The 16,031-nt window shown below is 48.1% G+C and overlaps 2 protein-coding genes across 3 annotated transcripts; one reads left to right on the top strand and one right to left on the bottom strand.

The window, feature by feature from the left end:
* The first annotated feature begins 1,936 nt into the window (after positions 1–1,936).
* Positions 1,937–5,294, top strand: LOC120678581 (GDP-mannose 3,5-epimerase 1-like). The gene is made up of 7 exons (XM_039959833.1): positions 1,937–2,078; positions 3,103–3,519; positions 3,870–3,963; positions 4,046–4,175; positions 4,261–4,393; positions 4,501–4,708; positions 4,861–5,294. Exons 2-7 carry the CDS (start codon positions 3,104–3,106, stop codon positions 5,020–5,022), a joined length of 1,143 nt encoding a protein of 380 aa, XP_039815767.1. The 5' UTR covers positions 1,937–2,078; position 3,103; the 3' UTR covers positions 5,023–5,294.
* On the bottom strand, positions 5,225–15,379 carry LOC120678582 (general transcription and DNA repair factor IIH subunit TFB1-1-like). Of its 2 annotated transcripts, none has more exons than XM_039959834.1 (7): positions 15,204–15,379; positions 14,788–14,866; positions 12,715–12,822; positions 12,417–12,494; positions 6,158–6,205; positions 5,948–6,016; positions 5,225–5,677 (listed from the first exon to the last, which is right to left on the bottom strand). In XM_039959834.1, exons 2-7 carry the CDS (start codon positions 14,788–14,790, stop codon positions 5,612–5,614), a joined length of 372 nt encoding a protein of 123 aa, XP_039815768.1. In that variant the 5' UTR covers positions 14,791–14,866; positions 15,204–15,379; the 3' UTR covers positions 5,225–5,611. The 2 variants fall into 2 exon arrangements, with proteins under 2 accessions (XP_039815768.1, XP_039815769.1); XM_039959835.1 differs by lacking the exon at positions 15,204–15,379 and adding an exon at positions 14,957–15,156.
* Between the last annotated feature and the right edge of the window lie 652 nt (positions 15,380–16,031).

Below are 16,031 nucleotides of genomic sequence, written 5' to 3'. Positions count from 1 at the left end.
TGTTTTTTTGCAATTCTTTTTACAGACATCTGTAACTTGTTCTTCCTCTCCTTCACTGCATACACTTTTGATGAATTGGTAGTCGAACTTTACGTTTGATTTCTCCGAATTCCTTCCATTCAAAAAGTTTCTCCGAATTTCAAATACTCCCTAGGTAAGAATGGGTTTATCTCTCCCCCCCCTGCTTATTATAACTCCTTTGATAACTAAGGACTGATCACGCGTCTTATTGTATTGTTGCGTGCTAGATATGAGATATCATGCTCGATCCCATCAAGCTGCTTGTTCATTGCCAATCACGGCCATGCGATTCGATCGAGTACAGTTTTGATCGAGCTGTACTGCACATGCATCCGATCCGGTCACGGAATATACACGTGCGTGATTAATAGGCGCGGACCGCGAGCGTAAAGAATACTATATATAATTTTATTGGGAATCAAGGAGCGAGATGAGAAAAGTAGAGGGAAAAAAGAGAGAGAGAGAGATTAATAAGAGGTGGGTGGTAACAAGAGTATGAAGAAACAAGAAGACCCTCACGAGCACGTGGTGGCAGTCGGATCACCAACGCGAGAGGAAATACTTGACCTGAGACCGTCGCCCGATATTGCATAGGTTTATAAACTTGTTGGGTAGTGTCATTCCGATTCTTAAACTTGCAAATCAACCGTTTATATCCTCAAATTTGTTCGGTCCGGTTCTTAAACTTGCAAATTGACCATTTATATCCTCAAATTTATTTGGTTGTGTCATTTCGATCCCTAAACTTAGAAATCATCTATTTAGATTCTCAAACTTGTTCAGTTGTATCATCCCGACCCCTAAACTTAATTTTGAGTCTCATCCAGGTCAAAACAATCCAGGTCAAAACAATACGATCTAAAAATTTTATAAAAAAATAATTCATATACTTTTCATATAAACTCGAATGAAGATAAACCTTATTTCAAAATTGTAGCACTCAACGCGTTCTATAACTTTGTAGTTGAAAATTTTTTGAATTAAAATTGTTTAGGATTCTATTGCTATAAGTCTATAAATTTTAAAATTTAAAATTAAATATTAGTACATTAAATGAATTCAAATAAAAAATTCAATTACAAAGTTGTAGACCGTGTTTAGAGTTATAATTTTTACATAAAATTTATTTTCATTCGAATTCTTATGAAAAAGTTATAAATTATTTTTAATATAGAGTTTTTAGACCGCCCTGTTTTAATCCAGATGAGACTCAAAACCAAATTTAGAGACCAGAATAACACAGCTGGATAAGTTTGAGAACCTAAATAGACGATTTCAAAATGTAGGGATTTGAATGATACAGCCAGACAGTATGGATAGGATAACTCAGCCAAACAAATTTAAAGACCGGCGATGTGCTTTACTTTAAAAAAAAACTCCGAACCTTCATCCCAATTGTATATGGCGGTCCGTCGTCCATGAGAAAGGTCGAACCTAACGCGAGAGAACGAAACGAGCTGATGAGATGATGCCAGGATTTCTTTTTTGACTGGTGTGAAATTGATTCTATGAAGAGCCTATGACGAGATAAGTTGATGAAGACATTACGGATTACACGAGCCGTCAAAATTGATCAAATGTTCCATAAGAATGAGTAAGTTGTAGCAGTTTAGAAACTTTTATGCAAACACGCTTTTATATAAACCACCCTGACAAATACATCAAGGGACAGACAAATCTGTATAAATATAGTTTTTTACTTCTTATTTATGTCTGGCAGGCGATGGAAAAAGGATGGCAAGAGTGGTCCAAGATTTTTCGTTTCCAAAAGTGACAAAAATGTTATCAATCTTGTATCTCATCGGCCCTTCGCTTTTCTGGTTTTTTTCTCCCAAAAAGTGAAGAAACCCTTGAGCTGGTCCTTTGTCTGTCCTCGCTATAAATAATCCGCCTTCAGAGTTCAGACTTCAGAGAGCGGGAACCCGGCCTTCCTCGCCTTTTCTTCTCCCATTCACCCCGCGCCAGCGCTCTCCTAGGCGACGACTGGGCGACGCCCGCAGCCGCCGCCCTACGCCAGGTGCCCAGGTCTTCGCCGGCGACGAGCACCCACCCACCAGGTACGCCCACCGCTGCTCTTCCCTTCCTGCTGCGCGAAACCGAGCGCCCAATCCCTAACTTAAAAGCTATTTGGATATTTGCACTTCTTTCGAAAGATTATCTGGCTACTTGTGTTCGGATCTGATGCGATTACAAGAGTTTACATGTATGTATTATTCCTACCAAATTCGATTTTTTGGCAAAAAATTATCGGGTGTGCATGCGCACTCCCATGTCTGATGTCTCTTTCTGGGCGCGCCCCTGCTCGGCTGTAGGCAACAGCAGAGGCAAAAGCCTTAGAATTTCATCCTTTGTCTGTGTGTCTGTGCATCCTGATAGCCTCCTGTGATATCCAGGTAGTTACGTTAATGAGCTAGCTCTGTGCTCTGTCTTCTTGTTCTTCTTTGGTTATGAAAATTTGGAATTGATTGCTACTCCGCAAGGGTGAAACTAGAAGGCTTAGAATTTTACCCTCCAGAATCCAGATGTGTGCTGCACATGCTCAGAGCCTCATATGATGTCTGGGTTTATCAATGAGCTTTGTGCTCTGTTTACATGATCTTTTCGTTCATCTGACCATGCTTGCACTTTAAGTCAACCAGATCTGCAACGGTACTGAAGTTAAGAAGCTTAAGCGCTGGGCGCATTCAGATTCCGTGATGCGATTATCGGATAATATTTATTTGCCACTTGCATGCACGACTTCCTGCAAAGGTTCCCTCAACCCTTGATTGGCTTGCAATTTGGTGTTTCCTTGTTTTTCTATGAAATAATACATGTGACACGTTGACGATACATCGATGATTGATGAGCTGGACCTTACCAATTGATGTGCACGATACAGTGGTTTGTAGCATATACCATTTCTGTTCCCACCAACTATTCTGTTCAATCATACTTCTTTTGGCCATTGGATCGATGCAGTTTTGTTGCGATCCTAATTATACATTTATGTCCATCCATATTAATAGATAAATCGATTAATTCTTATGCAGTCAACTGTTATATGTACTCATTGTTGCTTCAAATGCCGTTGAATGACAGAATGGGGAGCAGCGAGAAGACCGTCAGCGCTTATGGTGAGTACACCTATGCTGAGCTGGAGAGGGAGCCCTACTGGCCGAGTGAGAAGCTGAGGATTTCGATTACTGGGGCTGGTGGTTTCATTGGATCCCACATTGCTCGCCATCTCAAGAGCGAGGGCCATTACATCATCGCCTCTGACTGGAAGAAGAATGAGCACATGACAGAGGACATGTTCTGCCATGAGTTCCATCTTGTTGACCTCAGGGTCATGGACAACTGTCTCAAGGTTACCCAAGGCGTCGACCATGTATTCAATCTTGCTGCTGATATGGGTGGCATGGGGTTAATCCAGTCAAACCACTCTGTCATCATGTACAACAACACCATGATCAGTTTCAACATGCTTGAGGCTGCACGCATCAATGGTGTGAAGAGGTAAGCCACTCCATTTTCTTAATGGCTGGAGAATGCACATCTAATCTAGTTGGGGTTCAATTGGAGTTTCTAATGAACCTGGCTACTACATATAAACTGCATTAGTCTTTGGGGAGCTCTTGGTACAGTTCCAGCTGGCGAATTTTCCATTAGTATCCAATTCAGTTCTGCATGTAGTCAAGTTGATACTGACATTGACCTAACTAAAAAGGAAATGAAACATGGTACTATGGTGATATTAGAACTATTTCTGTTTCAAGCACCTGCCCTGCTTTCAAGTGCGATGTCTGAACTTCACATGAAATTGTTCAACTCATTGGCAAATATTTTGTATCTTTTGGGTCTTGCAGGTTCTTCTATGCCTCGAGTGCATGCATTTACCCTGAATTCAAGCAGCTTGACACAAATGTGAGCTTGAAGGAATCTGATGCCTGGCCTGCTGAGGTGCGTTCATCTGAAATAAAATGACATTTTCTTTTCTGTTAATCTGATGAGAAATGGTTGAACACTGCAATTTGAATTTCAGCCTCAAGATGCCTATGGCTTGGAGAAGCTTGCAACTGAGGAGCTGTGCAAGCACTACACCAAGGACTTTGGCATCGAGTGCCGCATTGGGCGTTTCCACAACATTTATGGCCCATTTGGAACATGGAAAGGTAAATCTATCCTTCTCCAATGATTGTTTTAGCCGGATTAATGAGGAGATAATTCAATTCGTCTGTAATGTTATCCTTCCAACAGGTGGTCGTGAGAAGGCACCGGCTGCCTTCTGCAGAAAGGCTCAGACATCTACCGAGAGGTTTGAGATGTGGGGTGATGGCCTCCAGACACGATCCTTCACTTTCATCGACGAGTGCGTCGAGGGTGTTCTGAGGTATGTGGGCATGTGCCTTCTTCTCATACCATCCAAACACCAAACCAACCCATGGCCTGTGTAGAAATGGAGAATAATCAACATGATTTCATACCGATTCTACCCAGGCTGACCAAGTCAGACTTCCGCGAGCCGGTGAACATTGGGAGCGACGAGATGGTGAGCATGAACGAGATGGCCGAGATCGTCCTGAGCTTCGAGGATAGGAAGCTGCCCATCCACCACATCCCTGGCCCGGAGGGGGTCCGCGGGCGCAACTCCAACAACACCCTCATCAAGGAGAAGCTTGGCTGGGCCCCGACGATGAAGCTCAAGGCAAGTCGCTATCCTGCTAGACACTGCATACTAGATCGCAGTGATTCTCTGAAGTAGACAGACAAGCAGAACCCGTGCCCACATGGTAGTGCAGTGACGCGAGCGACTTTGGAAGAAACGATTTTCTGATGGACCTGTAAGTTTGTGTGCAGGACGGGCTGAGGTTCACCTACTTCTGGATCAAGGAGCAGATCGAGAAGGAGAAGAAGCAGGGGTTCGACATCGCGGCGTACGGGTCCTCCAAGGTGGTGTCCACCCAGGCGCCCGTGCAGCTGGGCTCCCTCCGCGCCGCCGACGGCAAGGAGGGTCTCTGAGGAGGCCAGTGACTGACCCGATGGCTTGGTTGAGCAATCAGCACTGGACACTGGTACTGTTGGATAGAGTTTTGGCAGCAACCATATGTACCGTTTGCCCGACCGTGTTCTAGCCATTCAGCACCCCCATTGATTTTTTGGTGTCATCTTGTTAATTGCATGTGTGTATCATTTTCACTGTTGTACTTCTTTGGCCATGATGGACAGTAAAAATCCCCTGTACTTTACTGTGAATGATACAATAAAAGTCTAGATCTTTCCATGGATGGAAACGTGACAAATCTCGTAAAAGGCTAAAAGTCGTACCCACAGAATTGCATTGCAGGTCGATAACGACGGGACGGGACAGCAGATGAAGGGGGACGTCAACCAAGCAGGCCGGAATGGACTGCACTGTACTGTGGTTGTAGAGTCGCTGTAACACTAGCTGGCTGGTTCAGCCATCGCCTTCTGTGATGACGAGCTGATGCTGATTGCACTGGGACCACGTACTATGTTCTGGTCCAAACGAAAGGGATATACATGTACACGAGACGCGTCCTCCGCAGAAGCCACTCTTCTCGGCTCCAGACTCGTTGGCCTCGTGGGGCTAGTTCTTTGCCTCTGAGGAACTTTGCTGCTGTTCCAAATCATGGCTGGAGGCAGCGTCCATGGCCTGGAAAAACCTTGAGGGGTCAGTTTGCAGAAATAATAAAAAGGGAGATCCATAGTAGGTCGGCAGTGATGCTGCCAGTGCATATTGGGCTTACGTAAAGGTGTCAAAGGCCAAAGGGGGTAACTAAAGGATTACAATATACCCATCCGGCCATCCCTAACACCTGTGGAAGACGCATACACGTGTTTCCTATGCCATGGTAATGGAGCGAGCTGAAAGAACGCTGTGTTATGTAGATGTTAATTGAAACAAGCAAGGAACGGTGAGGACCTGAGTCATGGGCTTTACTAGCCGGGACATGTCGTGCCTTATTTCAGGAGGTGCCGATTCCTTCATATCCTGCACAACAGAAATTTCTCATGATGATGATCCATCTTTTTCAAATGTCAGCCCCGAGTCAACCAGTGTCTACCCGACCAGGGTATGAGCACGAGGAATAAAGGAAGGAGAGGTGGCACAACTGTACAGATAAAGATTTACCTGCAACTTTTGATATATCTGTATCATTGCACCCTTCAACCTTTCGACCTTCGAAACAAGTTAACAGGCAATTAACTGATTAAGCAACTAGCATTACAAAGAAATGCATGCCAAACAAATACTGGTCAAGCAATGTCTCGTTGTATGACAACTCCAGTATCAGATATATGATTAGAAACCATAATAGGGCCCTTACAGGCTGATTTTCTCAATGTTAGCCTTTCCATGGAAGTGTTTCAAAAATCCGTACGGTGGTGCCTAGATGCTAACCTGTACGTGGCCAGATTGATTAGGGCCTCAGCTGATGGCCACTGCGTGCCTGGTCTGCTGATTAAGCAGCTAGGAAGCCACCTTGGTAAGGTCAATTCGACCTCAGCTGCTGCCAGATGTCACCACCTGGCACCTGCTGCTAAATCTGTCTGACACCATGCCGCCCTTGGTGGCTCTTCCTCAACTTCAGTTGTTGTGGACTCATTTGTGGGCCGCACATATGAGAGAAGGAGGAAGAAAAACGCGTGAGAAGTGTTATGGGCCGATCTAGGCCCACGAGTACTGTAGCGCGTGCGTGAACAGTGCAGAATCCTATTTGATTAGGTTAATTTGGTTTATTAGGAAAGAGATAAGATGGATTGATTCGGTTAGGATATTGCTTAGGGGTCAAGTCATATTGCTTAGGGGTTAAGTCAGTCGTGTCTATAAAAGAGACTATCTTGTATCAATGAAGGACAAGCAAGATTAGAACCAAATACTTCCCAGAGCCTCCAACGTGAGGGCGGGTAGCCTCTAATCCTGCTATCTACCATATCATCTGGTATCACGATCCTCCGCCTCCAACCCCACCACCAACCCTAGCCGCCATCTCGTGAACAGTACCCGCGGTATTGTAGCACCGCGGGGGTACTGTAGCGCGGCAGCAGCCGTCCCTTCTTCCTCCGCAATCCTCTCAATCCCAACCCTAGCCGCCGCTCTCTTGCCCTCGCAGCCGCCGGATCAGAGACTTCCTCACCCGGCGCCACCTCTGTCCACCATGGCCGACGCCCAGGTTCCGGCGGACATTAGCACCAAGCTCGACGACCTCCTCCGCGCGGTCGAGCTCAACACCCATGAGATCGGCCAAGTCAAGAACCAGTATTCAGCACTGGACGTAGCCGTCAATCGGATCCAAACTCGGGTCCTGGAGAAGTTTCCCACAAACCAGTTCGAGGCCTCGGGATCTGATCCGCCATCCCCCCACCCATCGCCCGCGCACAAGCTCAAGTTCCCCGACTACTACGGTAAGGACGATCCGGCAATCTGGCTGCACAAATGCGAGCAGTGCTTCCAAGCCTATCGCACCCCGGAGGAGAACAAGACCTGGACGGCATCCTTCTACCTCCACGAGGCAGCCGCCCGATGGTACTTTCGGCTGGAGCGTAATCGCGGCGTTCCATCGTGGCCGGAGTTCGTTCAGGCCATCAACCGTCGCTTCGGGCCATCCATCCACAGCAACCCCCTCGGCGAACTGGCCCAGCTCCGCCGGACAGGTACGGTCGACAACTTCATCGACCAGTTCCTCACTCAACTCGCCCGCTGCGACGACGTCTCCGAACGGCAGCAGACCGACCTGTTTATGGCCGGTTTGGGCGGCACACTGCAGATCGATGTGGAGATGCAGCACCCGGAGCACCTCGAGGACACCATGAATCTCGCTCGGGTATACGAGCGGCGTTCGATTTCGATCGCCATGGAGCGCGATCTGCGTGGCGCCCTCCTCCCCGGGGTTCCAGATCATCGTCAGCAGCGGCGTCGCCGGCCGCCCCAGCGTCCGCGGCGACCTCCTAGCATCGGCCGGCACCCTCTGCGTCCACGGCCGTCCCTCCACCGCCGCCGGATCCTTCGCCAGCGGCCCCGCCGTTTACACGCTTCCGGCGGCTGTCCGCAGAGGAGATGGACGATCGCCACACTCACGGCCTGTGCTTCAACTGCCCCGAGAAGTTCGCTCCCGGGCACAACAAGGTGTGCAAGGGCAAGGGGGTCTACACCATTGAGATATCCGAAGACTCCCCCTTGGAAGACGATGCCTCCGACAACAACTCCGAGCCGGCCGTCGAGGTGTCCATGTGCGCCATGACGGGCCTCGGCAGCACCGACACCTTCCTCCTCGAGACCGACATCGCAGGCGTCCCCATCACCGCCCTGGTCGACTCGAGATCCACGCACACTTTCATGGCGTCATCCACAGCAGACCGCCTGGGCATATCTCTAGAGCCCTTGAGCGGCGTCCACGTCAAAGTAGCCAACGGCGAGCGGCTGCAGTCATCCGGGGTTTGCCGTGCGGTCCGCGTCATCATCGGCGGCGAACCCTTCAACATTGACGTCTTCGTCATCCCACTGGAGGGCTACGAGCTGGTCTTGGGGTACCGTTGGCTGCGCTCCCTCGGTTCCTTCAACTAGGACTGCGCGCGCCAGCGCCTATCCTTCTGGAACGGCGGCCGACGGGTGCGCCTCGTGGGCAAGGGCGCTCCTTCTAGACCGCGCCTTGCTGCGGCCGTGGCGGCGATCGACTACCTCCAGCTCCTCGACTCGTTTGCCGACCTCTTCGAGCCGCCGACAACTCTCCCACCGAGCCGCAGCTTCGACCACCACATTCACCTGCTGCCCGGGACGGCTCCAGTGGCGGTTCGACCGTACAGATACCCCCAGCTGCTGAAGGACGAGATCGAGCGCCAATGCGCGGACATGCTGCGGCAAGGCATCATACGCCCCAGCACGTCCGCGTTCTCCTCCCCGGTCTTGCTGGTGCGCAAGAAGGACGGGGCATGGCGATTCTGCGTCGACTACCGCGCCCTCAATGCCGTCACCGTCCGCGACATGTTCCCCATCCCTATCGTCGACGAACTCTTGGACGAGCTCCGCGGCGCCGTATTCTTCACCAAGCTCGACCGGAGTAGCGGCTACCACCAGGTCCGGATGTTCGCCGCCGACATCGACAAAACGGCCTTCCAGACCCATCATGGCCACTTCGAGTTCCTGGTGATGCCCTTCGGCCTCACAAACGCGCCGTCCACGTTCCAGGCACTCATGATGGCGTGGCCATGGATCAGTCCAAGGTAGCGGCTGTTCAGGCCTGGCTGCTGCCTAGGACACTACGGGCGCTTCGGGGCTTCCTCGGCCTCACAGGCTACTACCGGAAGTTCATCAGCAACTACGGCGTCATCGCGGCGCCCCTCACCGGCCTCCTCAAGAAGGAGGCCTTCTGCTGGATGCAGGAAGCAACGGACGCTTTCCGCGCCCTCCAGCACGCCCTCACCACAGGACCCGTGCTACAGCTTCCTGACTTCGACAAGCCGTTTGTCGTCGACTGCGTCGCCTCCGTCTCAGGCTTCGGGGCCGTGCTACATTAGCTTGACGGCCCCATCGCGTTCTACAGCAAGACGGTCGCGCCCGTCACATGAAGCTGGTGGCCTACGAACGCGAACTAATCGGTCTTGTGCAGGCGGTGCGTCACTGGAGACCGTACCTGTGGGCTGTGGACACGCCCATTCATCGTCCGGACCGACCACTGCAACCTCAAGCATCTCCTGGACCAGCGGCTGTCCACGATCCCTCAACACACGTGGGTCAGCAAGCTCTTCGGGTACTCCTTCACGGTGGAGTACCGGCCGGGGCGCCAGAACGTCGTCGCCGATGCTCTCTCTCGGCGCGACGAGGATCAGTACGCCATCAACGCCTTGGCCCTGTCCCGACCAGAGTTTGAGCTCTTTGACGAGCTCAAGCAGGAGGTGGTGTCCCTCCCCTCCTTCATCGCCAAGCGCAAGGAGATCGCCGACGGCTTGGCCGGAGCAGCCTGGATAGAGCGGGACGGACTGGTGCTCCACAAGGGACGCATCTTCGTCCCCGACGACTCAGCCTTGTGGCCGGTTCTTCTTCAGCATGCACACGGGACCGGCCACGAAGGGGCCCAGAAGACGCTGCATCGCCTGCGGACATCCTTCTACAGCCCACACACGTCCAGACTCGTCACCGACTACGTCCGCAGCTGCGTTGTCTGCCAGTGCAGCAAGACAGAGCATCTTCACCCAGCAGGCCTGCTGCAACCGCTGGAGTTGCCAAGCTCGGTCTGGGCAGATATTGCCATGGACTTCGTGGAGGGTTTTCCCAGGATCGGCGGCAAGACGGTGGTGCTCACTGTCGTCGATCGTTTCTCCAAGTATGCCCACATCATCGCGCTGGGGCACCCCTACACGGCGATCTCCGTCGCCCAGGCCTTCTTCGACAACATCGTGAAGCTCCATGGATTGCTGTGTTCCATCGTGAGCGATCGCCACCCTGTTTTCACCCGCAAGTTTTGGACGGAACTCTTCTCCCTCGCCGGTGTCAAGCTGCGCCTCAGCTCTCTGCCTTCCACCCTCAGACGGATGGGTAGTCTGAGGTCACGAACAGAATATTGGGTGTCTATCTACGGTGCCTCGCTGGTGATCGACCACGGCAATGGTTGCGGTGGCTGCCATGGGCCGAGTATTGCTACAACACCAGCTACCAGACTGCGCTTAAGACCACGCCATTTGAGGTGGTCTACGTGCGTTCTCCACCGACTTTGGCATCTTACAGGCCAGGTTTGGCGCGGGTGGTGGCCCTGGACCGCCAGCTCTATGAGCGTGACGTCTTCCTCACCGACATTCGTGATCGCCTTCACCAAGCCCAAGACATCATGAAGGAGACGGCTGACCGCTCTCGCCGTTTCGTGGAGTTTGCTGTCGGAGATTGGGTATGGTTACGCCTCAACCATCGGGCTGCGGGGGGCATTACATCCAGTGCGGCTGCCAAGCTGGCACACAAGTTCTATGGTCCCTTTCAGGTAGTGGAGCGCATTGGGGACGTCGCCTACCGTCTACAGCTTCCAGCTTCGGCCCGCATCCACAATGTCTTCCATGTGGTCTTCCTCAAGAAGCATGTGGGCGATCCTCCTGTTGCACCAGTACCACTACCGCCGATCGACCACAGCCGGGCTGTCCCTACTCCTCAGAAGGTGCTGCGCGCAAGGCTCAACCGTGGCGTGTGGGAGCTTTCGGTGTGTGGCTCGGCCTTCCAGCGGCCGACAAGACTTGGGAGCCCTTGGCGTCGTTCAAGGAGCGCTATCCATTATTTCAGCTCGAGGACGAGCTGTTTCGAAAGGAGGGCGGAAGTGTTGTGGACTCATTTGTGGGCCGCACATATGAGAGGAGGAAGAAAAACACGTGAGAAATGTTATGGGCTGATCTAGGCCCACGAGTACTGTAGCGCGTGCGTGAACAGTGCCGAATCCTATTTGATTAGGTTAATTTGGTTTATTAGGAAAGAGATAAGATGGATTGATTCGATTAGGATATTGCTTAGGGGTCAAGTCATATTACTTAGGGGTCAAGTCAGTCGTCTCTATAAAAGAGACTATCTTGTATCAATGAAGGACAAGCAAGATTAGAACCAAATACTTCCCAGAGCCTCCAACGTGAGGGCGGGTAGCCTCTAATCCTGCTATCTACCATATCATCAGTAGCATCTCCTCCTACCCACTCTTATTTCATCTCCTTCCCCCACTTTATACTCCAGCACCACCTCACAGTGCATGCCAGGACCTGAGCGAGCTGCGCGCTTGTAGACTACCTACCACGTACCACCCAATCTGGGCCCAGAAATTTTGAAACACTTCCAGTCCTTTTTTATTCAATATAAAAGGATATTGCTACGTACTCCCTCTACTCGGGAATAAATGGTGTTTCCGACCGCGGGTTTGTACTATAGGTGCAAGTCTTTCTGTGCTGTTGGAACGACATATATTAACTTAAATACAGTGGGAATGAAACCTTCAAACCAACACATATTAACTTTCAGTTCTCTTGTGGGATGATAATCTGAACAGCGAAATATTCTGAACTTTTCTTAAGCATGGTTTTCCTATCAAATCAATGTTTCTATGCAAAATGAGTTTGTTGAACAGAACATATAATAGCTAAAATAACTTAGAGGATGTCCAATTAAAATACTGCATCTAGTCCTAAAAGTTAGCAATGGTACAGATCAGAAAACCATGCTAGTGCCTCTAATTCACCAGTCAACAAATGAGGCTGCTTATTAGCACTTATAATGGCAATAGCGAGTTTTAGATATGGTAACAGCATTCGCAAAATGACTCCAGGAACCAAAAGTCAGCTAGACACTAAGCTAAAGGTACTAATTTCACCCTACCACTATCAGGCTGTCAGCCACAGAGCAGTACAGATAAAGATGAGAGAAAGAATACCTTATTACAGAGGACTGCATTTGTTATTGGATATGATGACAAAAAATGATGCAGCAGTTCCTGGATGTCTGTCCAATACTAAGAAAAAGATATAATTTATAAGTTCCATCAATACACACGAGTTAACATTCATGAGTATGAAAGAAATTTATAATATGGTAGTGACAAGATTTTACAATGACCCACAAAGTATATACAACTCAACAAAAATTTAACTTCAAATAAAACCTGACAAAAATAACATCTAGGCAGAACAGGTTGAATGTATAAAAGTACATAGATAGGTACAACATCTCACATCCATAAGTTCATCCTGTGTCTGTAGGGGTAGCTGACCAAGAAGATTCTCGTGGGTAAGATTATGTCTTCTTGAATGTGCAATCCCTTTGTTCAACTCATTCAAAACCTAAGCATAGAGAAGACATGGTAGCAAAGTATGCATGTAAAATAAAAAGTTATTCAAGTGATGACAATTCAACATAGCTTTAAAACGTAGGATGAATGGATCTTAATCATGATCCATTATCAAGTAAACGGTATACCACAAAATAATTCACTTAGAACAGGTTTGTTGATGTGGAACATATGAGTTTGAAGTAATATACCAACATATTTAGCTCATTCCCTAACACATGCCGCATTCCCGCAGCTAACTTTTTCTTTTTTTTTGTGATCCCGAAGGTATATAGAAGATGATACCGGGAGCTCAAAAGTTGCAGCCATAATAAGAGTATTATTTGATAAGCTCAGAAACATTGTTATTTGACAAACCTTATGCCCGTAACATGTTCTAACATAAGAGATATCACCCCTAACTAGCAAAACTAAACATGAAAAAAGTAAAAATAGGGGAATAAAGGGCTCTTTGTTTTTAGCTGGGCTGAACACCTCAGATATGTTGCCTAGTCACCCCTGGCTTTTGGTTGTATACCTCACCATGTTTGCAATTGTCCTTAGTACTCCTAGATCAAAACTTCCTTTAATAACTGACAAAAAGCTTCCTAGACCAAAGCTTTTGTACTCTGTCAAAAACTCCCTCAACCAAAGCTTCCTAGATAAGTTTCCTTGCAGTATTCAAAATGAGTAAAATGCACCAAAGATCCATCAACTTGTAGGAAGGTGTCACATAGGTCCATCAACTTCAAAATTGTATTTCTGGGTCCATAAACTTGTAATTTGTGTCACTTAGATCCATGAACTCTGAAAGTTCATTCCTAGTTCCATAAACTTGAAATTTGTGTCACCTAAATCCATATCCCTCCATCTAGCCTTCATGCACTAATATCGCACCAACATGAATCTACACAGTTCCACACATTGCTGGTGTTTCGTCAGAATGGTGAAATTTGAGCCCTAATTTCAAATCAAGTGCATATGGAGGGGAGAGGGGGATGAAAGATTTAATTTGGAGCTTATTGGCATATATTAGGATTCAAAGGGGGCTTCCGGACTGCCATTAGTGAGGTCTGGAACTTAGATCTAGATGTAACCCCGTAATATGGATGGAGTAGGGGGTGATTGCTTTGGAAAGATGGAGGAGGTCATAAAAGGACTCAACAACATATGTACTGTGGTAGGGGATATTATATCCTCTATGGCGTGGATGGTCGGATATCGTGGTGCAAGGTGTTGTGGCGAAAAATCTTGTGATGATGTTAAACATAGCTTGGATTAACCTAGAGTGGTTCTCGGTGAGGGGTTGAAAGATAATCATGGACATCTATATCGGGGTGACCTATAGCCATATAGCCACACGATTGCTCATGGATAAAGTTCATGAGCCTCAAAATGCCCTTTCGAAGTTTATGGACCTAAGTGACACAAATTACAAGTTTATGAACTTAAAAATGCACTTTCATAGTTTATCGACCTAAGTGACATGAATTACAAGTTGATGGACATGAAAATACTTTTTGGAGTTCATGGACCTAAATAACATACCCTTACAAATTCATGGACCTCTGGTGCATTTTACTCATTCAAAATTATCCCTTATCTAAACACCCGTTTGCACATTTCTCTTGATTTGGCCACTAGCCAAACTATACTGTTTAGCCCCCACAAAATCTACTAACAAAATAAAATAATAATGATCGTGCCTGTTTGCTACCAAACTTGTGGCCTGCAGCACAAGGAAGTAGAAAAACTGCAAAATTACAATCAAAAGCATCCACATTATACATTAAATCGGGCTAGAACATACGAAATGATCCTGCAGCAGATCAGGTATAAGAACGTGAAATCCAGTTCGGCAGTAAATAACTTATCAGCGTGCTTGCTGTTTGCTTGTTTATTAAATCACAAGCAGAACAAGAACAACGGTAATTGAACTGCCACTGCAGGTTTGATAAAAGGGACAGTACATACATACCATTTATGCTTCGGAAATCGACATTAAGCTGCATCACTGAACGGGGGTCGTTAGGGGTGAAAGTGAATCCATCCTCGTCCTGCAATTGCAAGGGCAAAAGAGCATGTTACACGGGGACCCCAAAAGAGGCCCATCCCTCACCCAAATGCCCAAGCAGCAGCGAATTAACTGAACCGATGTTGTGGATTGAATCGCAAACAAGCAAAAGCCGCAGCCAAGCAGAGAGAGGGCAATTCAGGTAGGCTCGTCGCCCTGCATCCAAACCCCTGGGATTGGTAGCACGCAACCCGCAAAGCTACTCTAGTACTACGCCGCTCGCCGCACTTTCCCGTGATTCAGGGAGACTTAAAAGGGCCGCGAAGGCCGCAGGAGGGGGGGGGGGGGGGGGGGGGGGGGGGGAGGAAGACGGCACGCACCATGCGGCGGACGCCCGGAGTGCCGGCGGGGTCCATGGACGTAGCCTTGTACGTGGCCCCGATCGTCATCGACCCCATTGCCGCCGCCGCCTCGCAGTTGGCTGTCACTCTCGACGGCATCGGAGCCGACGTGGTGGACTGGTGGGGGGCCGGGAATCAGGACTCAGGAGCCACACACGAGAATCGTGGCGCACTGCGAAAGTTGAGCGCTGTTTTTCGCCGCGACCGCCCAAGCCAAACGTCCCCCGCCCCTGCTTGCACACGTGACACGTTCCCTGAAATTTAAAAAAATGCTGACATCATTCTATTACCAAAATTAATAAAATATTGAGAAAATTTAATTATAGTTTTTAAACAGAGTCCCCAGATTAAGTTTAGATTCTATCGTTTTCTATAATAAAATTTTTAAAATAAAACCGTATGGGAGTACATTTAGACAATACATAATGTTTTCTTAAAGAACATTTTCTCAAAGTCGAAACATTTTTCATTAAGTTAGAGTATTTTTAAGCAGAATCGTATTCTAATAAAATTATTCTTAATTGTTTCAACTTTATAGTATGATGATCGTATAGATTCAAGTGTTGTTTGAGATTGTTTGTAAAATATTGTGCATTATATCATCAAATAATTTTTTTAAAATAAATTTCTAAAGTCTAAATTTGTAAATGAATGATTCGCTAACAACTATTAAGGTTAGGAAACGGTTCATTCAAATATTGCTTGATCCAATGAATACAAAGCTCCAGCTTAATTGGTTAAATATTGGAGAGTTGCGAGTTTACTTGCACTGCAAGAAAAGTGGGCATTAGTACCGGGCGAGAATCC

The sequence above is a fragment of the Panicum virgatum genome, chromosome 6N (genome assembly GCF_016808335.1).
Source record: "Panicum virgatum strain AP13 chromosome 6N, P.virgatum_v5, whole genome shotgun sequence".
NCBI lineage: Eukaryota > Viridiplantae > Streptophyta > Magnoliopsida > Poales > Poaceae > Panicum > Panicum virgatum.
The sequence above is the reverse complement of the archived record's forward strand: the minus strand, read 5'-3'. Positions and strand labels throughout refer to the sequence as shown.

Excerpts from the sequence above, each read along its gene's own strand:
- LOC120678581 (XM_039959833.1), top strand. The coding sequence starts at position 3,104 with ATGGGGAGCAGCGAGAAGACCGTCAGCGCTTATGGTGAGTACACCTAT. Across the intron at positions 3,964-4,045 it reads CTGATGCCTGGCCTGCTGAG|CCTCAAGATGCCTATGGCTT; the intron begins GTGCGTTCATCT and ends TTTGAATTTCAG. Across the intron at positions 4,709-4,860 it reads CCCCGACGATGAAGCTCAAG|GACGGGCTGAGGTTCACCTA; the intron begins GCAAGTCGCTAT and ends GTTTGTGTGCAG.
- LOC120678582 (XM_039959834.1), bottom strand. Across the intron at positions 6,017-6,157 it reads AGATATATCAAAAGTTGCAG|GATATGAAGGAATCGGCACC; the intron begins GTAAATCTTTAT and ends TCTGTTGTGCAG. Across the intron at positions 5,678-5,947 it reads TAGTAAAGCCCATGACTCAG|GCCATGGACGCTGCCTCCAG; the intron begins GTCCTCACCGTT and ends AGGTTTTTCCAG.